At 31.6% G+C, this 11473-nt stretch overlaps 1 protein-coding gene across 1 annotated transcript; it reads left to right on the forward strand.

Annotated features, from left to right (window-relative positions):
- Nucleotides 1–901: 901 nt before the first annotated feature.
- Nucleotides 902–2786, forward strand: LOC132312214 (dormancy-associated protein 2-like). Its single transcript, XM_059810490.1, has 2 exons — nt 902–1149; nt 2391–2786. Exons 1-2 carry the CDS (start codon nt 1041–1043, stop codon nt 2549–2551), a joined length of 270 nt encoding a protein of 89 aa, XP_059666473.1. The 5' UTR covers nt 902–1040; the 3' UTR covers nt 2552–2786.
- Nucleotides 2787–11473: the final 8687 nt, after the last annotated feature.

Raw genomic sequence — 11473 nt, forward strand, 5'->3', positions numbered from 1 at the left:
TATTAAATTATTAAGCACTAGATATTTTATATTATTATATATCATATTTATATTATATTATGTGTAAATATTAAATTATAATTAATTTACAATATTATAAGACAATATATATTTTATTACATATAAGATATATTATTTAATATTTTTTATTCATAATAAATTATCATAAGCTAAATATATTATATATCATATAATAAATGTATACATCATGCATATACATGTATTTATATACATAGTTAGTGGGAATGTTTTTGTCTTGGTATATTTAATTTTGTACTTATGATGTATCGGGTATTTTTATGATTTATAATTTTAAATTAAATTTTTTAGATTTATGGCTTTTTAATATTAATGAAAGCAAGTGTCGTGCCTGAGTGGTTGAGTTGTTCTCTGTGTTCGAGAGTTCGTGTTTAAATCATCTACCCTCCCCTTTAATCACTACCTCCTAAAATTCTTGTCATGAAAAAAATAAAATAGAAATGAAAAAAATAAAAAATAAAATAAAAAATTTAAAGAATATTATGTACATTTTGTAATAAATATGTTATATTACTAAACACAATTATTATTTTATATTTTTAAATTTATGACAATAACAAGTATTAATAAATATTATTTTTATTATTTATTTTTATTCAAAAAAATAAAATTATGTTTCTATTTTTTTTAAGAGTATAGAAAAATAAAAAACATACATTTGGAAGTGCCTCTGCCTAGCTCATTCTGGAAAGGGAGGTTTAATTAAACAATCAATTTGCCGCGTCCACGTGTATTATTAATTAATAATTTGCTTTATAATAGTATTTGATGATGACTTGTGTCACTAAAGATCGCAAAAGTCAGCATTGTCATACTCTCCTCGGTGAACAAACCCCCCCCACCCCCCGGGCGCGTTCCCCCGCGTTCTCTCTCTCTCCAAATCTCTCCCTCCCTCCCAAGGTGTATAAATAGGGGGAGTCACCATACCCTTCTCAGTCATCCATCCCTTGAATTGAGCAGAACAAATCACTTATAACAATTCACTCCATCTTTATTTCAAAATGGCTTACTCCAAAACTTCGGTTCTTTTTCTTGGACTTCTGTTTGCTGTCATGCTTGTCATTTCCTCCCAAGTGTCAGCTAGAGAACTAGCCGAGGCAACCCAAACACGTGAGTAGTTCATTCCTCACTTATATATATGTTTGTGTATCAAAAAAAAAAAAAAAAATATATATATATATATATATATATATTATTTCATAGGGCTTTGCTAATCACAGTTGTCTGGGCGACTGTGACTGTGGCTTTACAATTATTTGTCTTATTAGTATAAGAATAAGATTCCATTAAATGCATTAATTACTTAAATTTCTATTTTAGTAAAACTCTACAAATATTACTTTTTTAAATAAATATACCCTTTTAAATTATCTAACCTTTCTTCTTCTCTCCCCTTTTAATCTATCTATATGAAAATGTGTGTGCGCTTGTGTGTGTCTATATATATATATATATATATCCATATGGAAATGTGTGTGTGTGCGTGTGTGTGTGTATATATATATATATAAAATAACTATTGCCATGTGAATGAATTCTGAAAAAGGAAAAAAACTACAGTTAGGATAATCCATTCTCAAGAGATGGATTCTGAAGAAAAAAAAAAAAGGAGCTAGAACAAAATCCGAAAAGAAAAAATAATAATAATAAATAAAAGAGAACGAGAAAAGAATCCATATACATGATAGATTCTAAGATTTTTAAAAAATACAAAATTAGTTATATATATATATATATATACACACACACACACACACGTGTATATTTCTTTTTACAACTATTTTGGTGAATGAATTATTTGTTTTTTTAAAAAAATCCATTTAAAGAAGGATAGTTGTAAAAATAAAAAATAAAAACAAAAAGAAACATATATATATATATATATATATATATATATAACACGCACACATTTTCATATGGATAGATTAAAAGGGGAGAGAAAAAGAAATGTTAGATAATTTAAAAGGGTATATTTGTTTTAAAAAGTAATGTTTGTAGAGTTCTACTAAAATAGAAACTTAAGTAATTAATGCATTTAATGGGATCTGATTCCTATACTAATAGGACAAACGATTGTAAAGTCACAGTCGCACAAGACGACTGGTATTAGCAAAGCCATATTTGATATGTAGGTATGTTAAACATCTTTATTCAATGTTTCATGATATTGTAAGCTAGTATAGGAATTGAAGAAATTTGACTTTTTTTCCTTTGATTTTAATTTCTAGACTCTATTGTTGCTTAGTAAGCTATTAGTAAGCATATTAGTGATGAAAATTTTAAGGATTTCATTAATTATCTTTTAAAGAGATTGGATCACAACTAATTTCGAGACTGATTATATTTTACAGAGGAGATTGTGGAGGAGGCCAAGCATTACGAACATGGAAAAGGGCACGGGTATGGACACGGATACGGACACGGATACGGAAAAGGACATGGACATGGCAAACCTGGCCATGGTGGTCACCCTGGACATGGTGCTGGTGAAACCGAATCCGACGAGAATTAGATGACTCCTGCACGCCCCCAATGGTACTTGTACTCGTGTATTGCGAAAACTAATTAATCAAGTATGTGTATGTTTGCTTGTGTGTCAATAAGGCATGGTATGAAATTGCCACATTAGTACGTACCGTTGGTGGAAGAATATGTAACAGTTGAGTAGTCCCACGGCTTCATTTCTGTGTCTTCTTCATGTGCCTTTGTATCTTTTATGCATCAATGCTGGACTTGAGTTACTTCAATTACTTGCTCTCCAAAGTTATTATTTGAAATTTAACAGGGATCCGAAAAGCAAAAAGTGAAAAAAAAAAAAAAAAAAAAGTTTAAACAGTAAAAAATTTAGTGACAAGAAAGAAAGATTTAATGGCCACTAAAGTTGATGATAATTAAGGTCGGACATTAAATAAGAAGGAACAATAAGGCCACTTGGATGATTCAATCAAGTTAGGTGCCTAGAAAGTGACTTTGGTTTACCTTACACTGGATGTGGAAAGTAGAAGTTACACTGAGGCTGCCCTTTGGATTGAGTGATTCGGAGAAATTTGGAAAGAAAACAAAAGAAAAATAATGAAAACCGGGATAACTTTGAGTAGAGAGAAAATAAAGAATTGTGAGAGATTTTGAGGGATAACCGTCCCTCCCTCCAAGTCTCTCATATGTTATCCTCTTAAAAAAAATAAGAAGATTTGGAGAGAAATGTCGGTAAGTAAGCAGTATTTTCATAATCTCGAAACTATTATCATATAATAATTGACTGTTACTATTTTTTTTTTTCCTCTTATAATTTATCCAAACATGAATAAAGGTAAATATTATTCTTTCTTTTCTTTTCTTTTTTCTCAATTATATCATTTCTTTTCTTTTTTCTTATGTTTATCTAAATGAAGCCTAAATTTTTCAAATGTGGGTCTCACGATTCCAACCAATTTTCTAAAAATATATAAATGCCTAACTATATATATACACACAATATATAGAGAGAGAGGAAACCTTAATCTCCGGCAACCGGCAATGCATATTCCGGTGATCTGAATATCGTCGACTAGGCCTTGCTTTTCTAGATTGATCTTTAGATTAACTGACCTTTATGTCCGATGAGTTTGAACGTGTTCTTACAAAAGCTGCTAATGGCCCAGCCCAACATATGAGAAAATGTTATGTGGGCTTGGACTAGTGCCCAAATCCAGTAGTGCATTTCAGTCTACTTAGGTCTAATCCATTGGATCTTGGAATTTGGTCATAAAAATTGTGTGGACAAGATCCTCTGTCCAATATATATATATATATATATATTTATATATATATATATATATATGTATTTGAAGGTTGAAAATAGATCACATTATCTTTTCGTGAAATTGTGTATGAAACAATAACATAAAGGATAATTAACGAGTGAAGACATGACACGTTTGTAATTGTTGAATTTGGACCTTTAGATACTTGGAAAGGAAATATGTTTGGACAGGATTCATTTAGATTAAAATATCATTCAAAATTTTAAAAGAGGAATTCCTCAATTACGGAATAGAATTTAAAATTTATTCGACGGAATGAAATTTAAGTTCTAAAATTAAAATTAGTGAAATTAAAAAAAAAAAAAAAAAAAAAAAAGAAACTTAAAAAGTAGAGTCAAAGTAAAAGAAAATTTGACTCTACTTTGACTCTACTTTTTAAGTTTATTTTTTATTTTTATTTTTTTTCAAAACTTCAATTTCATGTAATTTTGGAACATAACTTATAGGATCAATTGAAAGTTGGCATGCTTCTAGGACTAGAAGCACTTTTTCACCTATATGGTTGTATGTGTACATATTATATGTGAAGATGTGAGCAATAACATAATTTATCTTATCAAATTAATATAAAGGTTAATATTAATAGTTTTATGACAATAAGATAAAATTAATTGATGTTAGCAAAGTGCATTTAGTTCAGTGGTATAACTTTACAATTATCAGGAAGAGGGTGTTCAAGCTTGCGTGTAGATAAAAAATATTTGAGTGTGTGTGGGTGTGTTTTTTTGTTATAGAAATAGAAAAAAAAATTTAATGGGCAGTGACCCAGCAATATTAGGTCCCTACTTCTTAAAGAGATATTAGGGATTTGAACCTCAGTGAACGCATGAGTACGTAGTATCAACTAAAAAATAATAATAATAAATAATAGATGTTATGAATTGTTTGAATGTTTATTGCCATTTTTATAAGAGTCCAGTTGAAGAATCACATTGAGGTAAGTAATAGGGCTTGCTTTTTTGTAACTCTAAAAATTACTTTTAGAAAATTAAAAAACAGATGATAGTTTTCAGAGAATTATAAAAGACTTTTCTCTTAAAATAAGTCTTTTTATAACTGAATTTTCAAAAGACTGAATTAAGTATAGTTTTTTTTATACAATTTTTTGTTTTCAAAATTTTTATAACAGAAAATTGTTTTCATAATTACAAACCAAACAAGCCCTTGCTATAAAAGTTATTATTGAAATTTTATATATCCCAATTAAATCATTAGAAGTCTAAGCACACATTTGGCACGTTCGGCAAATCAATTATGGACATCATTTTAGAGGGTTTCTCTGTAGTTTTAGGTGTTGTCTACCATATATATTCATCTTGAAAAAAAATCTATATATATATATATATATATATATATATATATATATATTCATCTATTGCAAAACTGAATACACACTCATTAATAAACAACAACATTTCAGAATTTTCTTTAAACTAAACTTTGTGAATTAAAAATTATTTTATTGTTCATTTCATGAGCCGTCATACCTTTCGATCAATCAAGTTCGTTTCATTCGATTGGGATTCAAAAAGTCTTTCTTATTTCTGTTTTAATTACATTAAAAACATCCTTTAAAAATAGCAAAAAGTGCAAGAAAGAAAACACAAATGAATATGGGCACGTACGGGAAACTTTCGTTATGAGCTTACTATCACCCATATACTTTTGAAGTTTTATGAAGATTAAGCTGCGAGAAAAACAAATGTCCACCTAAATTGTCTACATGACTTGTATATTCTAGACACTTAAATTTTGAATAATTGTATAAATTTCTCTAGAAATTTGTTTTTTTTTGTAACTATGGGATAGACATGTTGAGATATGTGTGTCCTAGTGTAGCCAATTCTTATTTTGGATTGTAAAAGTCGTGGTTCCTTATCTGAATATTATTATTAAAGCATTATACAATTAGTGAATGGAATGTATTACTTTTCGATTCATTATAGAATTGATTGTGTCCACTTGATTACAAGATATATTTATATATGTATGTAATGACAATTAATACTATGTTATAAATTAGTAATCATAAATGGTTCAAAGTCGGTAATTATGGATGGACATTTAATTAGTTAAGACTTGAACCGAGTTCACGATAGATTGAGATATATTGCGAGAGCCGTCGTATGCAATTGCTCTCTATCACAGTCATGACTTTTGACTCTCAAGTATGAGAGAAGTATAGACTCTTTTATTAATTACTAATTATTTTGATTTGTTCGGCTGATACCTCGGGATCCTTAGATCGACACTTTGAGTAGTTATGTAATTAATAGGTAGAGGTCTATATTCTCAATATTTGCATTAGTGCTATTTGTATTTATTTTGTTTTGATTATGGTTGATCACAAATTAAATTCGAAGGCCTTCGTATATTTTAGACAAATGTTTTCTATATATATATTTATTTAGTAAATTATTATTTTTGTCAAATAAATATTTTATTGTGATCGAGCCGGAAATAATCAAAGGTAACAAAATAATTATATTAATTATGTTGTCGGATTGATGGCTTTAATTATAAGATAAATAATTAAGTATGGAGGGGTCAAAGTGCAACATTGACTTAGAGGTTATTTACTATTTAATTGGAGTGCAATTAATTTCTTTTAGTGGAGTAGAAATTAATTTATGAATTAATTGAATTTGGTCCATTGTTTAATGGACCGGGCCAATTATTAATTTATAGGAGCCAAGAAAATAGAAAGCCCAAAAGGATTCTCACCAATAGCTCAAGTTGATATTGGAGTCCTGTTAGAATGAGAAAGTTGAATTAGAGATGGAGAATGATTTAATATTTCCTTTTCTTATTTTTATTTTGCCTATATATACATGGGTCCATATATATTTTAGGAGTGACTTTTAGAACAAGAAAAAGGAATACACTTTCTCTCTCTAGATTTTAGGGTTTGTTTTCTCTTCTAAAGGAGGCTACCACAAGCCTTGATTCCAAGGTCGTTTATCAAGGCATATTGGTGATTCCTAAAAGGAATATCATAATCAAGAAGAAGGAGAAATGAACTTGCTAAAAGGATCTACAATAAGTGAGAACATTCACTTTAGAGGAAAGATTAAAAGATCTACTCAGACCTTTGATTTAAGTATTCAATCTGTTTATTGAATGATACATCATTTTTTATTTATTTTTGTATAAAACTTATCTCTATGTGATGAATCAAGATCCATGATTGCAAATCCCTCAAAAGTTTTTAAAAAACTTGCACGTTTCCCAACAGTGGTATCAGAGCATGGTTTGATTCATTACTAGAGATCATGTGTTTATCAGAATTATCTTCATGGATCCAAATTATATTTACATATATATATATATATATATATTTATTTATTGATGTATGATTTATTATATTGATATATATTTATACATGATGATGTATGTATAATTGTGAATGGATGATAATGTGTGTTTGGGCCACGGATCAAGCTTATAGGTATATTGAATATAATTTTATCTTTGGATGAATGTAATTAAGGCTTTGATTTAATCGTTTGAAAATTCAATGATGTAATTTTATTTTTTCCATTGTATTACAAATTGTAAGTATTTATTAAAGTCATTTAATATTCATCAAATGATGCTATGAAGCTTTAAGAAATTCTGAAAGGGTTAAATTATGCTTCAGTAATTTTTTGGAATTTTTTCTGGAATTTTTTTAGGTTTAATTTAATTTTTTGGAATTTTTCGTATTTTTCTGGGATTTTTCGGCCTTTTTCCGGTGGCCGGAGCATCACCGACAGCGAGAAGTGGCGTTGGAGGAGGCTGGAATCACATGTGATGCAGGGAAGGTGAGTTTGGCGCGTGTTCCTTACGCGCCAGAAGGTGGCAAATTGAGAACAAGCTGGCTTGTGCATTTCACGCGCCAGCCAAAGTTTTTTCTCCTCCGTGGGGGCGCGTCCCACGCGTCCTAGGCGCGTGCCAGCGCGTGGGGGCGCGTGGGGGCACGTGCCTTGACCAGCCAGCTTCCCTAGGCGCGTGCCAGCGCATGAAGGGTCCTCCGGGCTTGTTCCAAGCGGTGTTTTGCTTCTCCTAATGTGTACCAGCTTCCAATAGGTGGTTACCGGCAGTTGAAGGACGCCCGTACAGCAAGAATAATATTTAAATGTTAAAAGTTGAATCCATTGGCCATTTAAATTGCTTCTGTCTATTGTTTACTTATTTATATGATGCATGGAATAATTTAATACTGATTATAATTGTTCATGCATTGGATCCATGATTTTTATCTAAATGGCTTGATTTATATTAATTAAATTATGAAGATAAATTGGATTGGATTACTAATTAATTTGAGGGCATTTATTGGGAAACGAAAAATAATTTTTGAAAATTATTTTAACAGAATGCCTCAAATTATATATTAGTGAATCGTTTATAATCCATATATTTTCTAAATTTAATTGGATTAAAATTAAGGCATTTTGCATACATTAAATCATGAATAGAAAACCCTAGTTATATATAATTAAAAATTGAGTGGGAGCAGGGATTTTTATATATTACCCCATGGCCTTCGTAATTATAACAATTGTGATTAGAACTTTAAAAATAAAGCCCCACGCATGATTTAAAGAGTTTAGATTACAATAATGGTTGTCTCACGAAAATATATTTATTAAATGATCATTATAGTTAGATCTTTAAAAATAAGGCCCTACGCATGATTTAAAGAGTCTAAGTTAATAATGACAATATATTTAATATTTGATTTTTCGTCGGAGCATTAGTTACGTTATACACTCAATCTAAAATCAATAGTATTAGCTCCCCAACGGAGTGGTCTATACTAGGTGATTTTAGAAAGGCTAAATTTAATCAGGAATTATTTCATATATAGATAAGGCATTGTCTAAAGAGATATGGAAATAATGAGTTGTTCTCGTCAATAAGTAATAATGAATTTCGCCAACCGGATAAGTTATTATCATATTGATTGTCCAGTTTTTTCATGCAATGTGGTTAAGGGACCCACAATTAATTAATTATTTTATTCTTACATGATTATTTTTATTCACTTTATTTATTGTATGAATGCTTTTATTTTCAGATTTATCATGACTAGTCCACTCAGTCCACTTGCAAATATACTAAAAGAAAATCGATTAACTGGACCTAATTATATCGATTGGAAAAGGCAACTAGATATTGTACTCACATATGAGGGGTTGAATTATGTGCTTACTACTCCTAAACCTTCTCCACCTTTGCCTGAGGATCCTCCTGAGGAGCATGAAATTTTTAAGAAATGGAATAAAGCAGATGAGATGACTAGGTGCTACATTCTTGCTTCACTCTCGAATGTACTCCAAAGTTAACATCTTCAATATCTCACTTCTGCAGACATCATGCTTAACCTCAAGGAAATGTTTGGGCAAATTGGTAAGAGTGCACGCCAAAATGCTATGACAAACTTGATGACCATCAAGATAGTCCAAGGTACTTCAGTTCAGGAACATGGTTTAAAAATGATTGGTTTTCTAAATGAACTTGAGATCCTTGGATGCAACTTGGATGGTGAACTTCAGGTTGACATGATTATCACTTCATTGTTAGACTCATTTAACTCTTTTAGGGTTAAGTATTATATGAATAAGCTTGAGTACTCTCTTGCTGAACTTCTGAATGAATTGGTAACCTTTGAAGGGATAATCAAAAGTAAGGGTGCATCTATCAACTACACTCAGTCTGCTGGACCATCCACTTCTAGGCCCAAGAGGAGGGGCAAGAAAAATAAGAAGGATGGTGCCCAAACTGTGTTTGTGCCAAACAAAGTGATCAAAAAGGATAAGTGGAAGAAGAAAGTGCGGGTTGAAGGCGAAGGAAACTACTTCCATTGCAGTCAACCGGGATACTGGAAACCTAACTGCCCAACACTTCGCACGCAAGGTAAAGGAAAAGGTATATTCATTGTTGAGGCATGTAATGTGGTTGAATCTATAGATTCCTAGTGTATAGATTCTGGAGCCACTAATCATGTTTGCAATTCATTGCAGGGATTCTAGGAGTCTAAAAGCCTCAATGAATGAGAGATATACTTGCATATGGGATCTAATGCCAAGGTGGAAGCTAAAGCAGTGGGAGTGGTTCATATGTAGTTTGATAGTGGGAGGAGTCTTATTTTAGAAGATTGTCTTTATGCGCCAAATGTTAGGCGCAATTTAATTTCAGTTTCTTCGTTGGTTTGCAAAAACTATATTTTTACTTTTGGAAAAAATGTTTTAATTGAATTAAATGATTGTATTATAACTTCTGGTGCATTGAAAGATAGTCTATATGTTTTAACTCCTAACTCATATCAAATGCAAAACTATGAATTAAATGCAACTTCATCTAGATTGAATGTTAAAAGAAAAGTAGTTTCTCCAAACTCATTGCATCATTGGCATCTACGATTGGGTCACATAAATCAAAATAGGATTCAAATGTTGGTTAAAGAAGGTTTATTACCTTGTGAGGCAGAGGAGCCTATGCCAACTTGTGAATCCTGTATTGAAGGAAAGATGACTCGAAGGGCTTACTCAGCCAAAGGATGTAGAGCCAAAGAACAATTAGAGTTGGTGCACACAGCGAGAGGAGGGTTTGAGTACTTCATCACTTTCATTGATGATTATTCATGTTTTGGATATATTTACCTAATGCGACACAAGTCAGAAGCTTATGGAAAATTTCGTGAATTTCAGGCGAAAGTGGAGCGTAGATTAGGTAAACTTATCAAAACACTTCGATCTGATCGAGGAGGTGAATACCTCTTGGGGGAGTTCAAGGATCATATGGTCAATGAGGGTATTGTGCGCCAGTTATCCGCACCTAACTGCCCTCAACAGAATGGAGTGGCAAAAAGGAGAAACAGAACTTTACTTAACATGGTTAGATCGATGATGAGTTTTGCTACATTACCTCTATCATTTTGGGGATTAGCCTTAGAATTAGCGATGTACATCTTGAACTGTGTTCCATCCAAATCTGTTTCAGGAACGCCATATGAGCTGTGGTTTGGACAGAAACATAGTTTAAATCACATGTATATATAGGGGTGTCCAGCACACATGCGTAAGAAACAGGCAGACAGGTTAGAAGCAAGATTAGATGCATGCTTATTTATTGGCTATCCAAAGGGCACAAGAGGTGGATTATTTTATGATCACAGGGACAATAAGGTTATTGTCAGTACTCATGTTGTTTACCTGGAGGAGGATTATATTATGAACCACAGACCTAGTAGCCAAATAGTGTTAGAGGAGATGGTTGGCATATCAGATATACCCCCTATGGACACACTTGATATAAATACTGAGAATGATGAGACACAAGAAGTCCCTGTTGAATTACCATCATCTAGTACTTTCATTCCTGCACCGGTCCTTCGGCGTAGTGGGAGGACTATCATCCGACCCGAAAAACTCACGCTTTTGGGTGAGGTCTATGAGGCCGTCCCTGATAAGCATGAGTCAGATCCAGTAAGCTATGCGGAAGCGTTGACCGATATAGATGCGAATCGTTGGAAAGATGCCATGAAATCAGAGTTGGAATCTATGTATTCTAACAAAGTCTGGGATATTGTAGAACTTCCTAATGGGGTTCAACCTATTGGTTGTAAGTGGATCTACAAATGAAAT

This window comes from Cornus florida, unplaced genomic scaffold (assembly GCF_030987335.1).
Source record: "Cornus florida cultivar Cherokee Brave unplaced genomic scaffold, ASM3098733v1 CherokeeBrave_3.0.0_Hap2_Chr06, whole genome shotgun sequence".
NCBI lineage: Eukaryota > Viridiplantae > Streptophyta > Magnoliopsida > Cornales > Cornaceae > Cornus > Cornus florida.

Bases quoted from the DNA above. Each gene is read 5' to 3' on its own strand.
- LOC132312214 (XM_059810490.1), top strand. From the start codon at position 1,041: ATGGCTTACTCCAAAACTTCGGTTCTTTTTCTTGGACTTCTGTTTGCT. The intron at 1,150-2,390 runs GTGAGTAGTTCA...TATATTTTACAG, and splicing joins AGCCGAGGCAACCCAAACAC to AGGAGATTGTGGAGGAGGCC.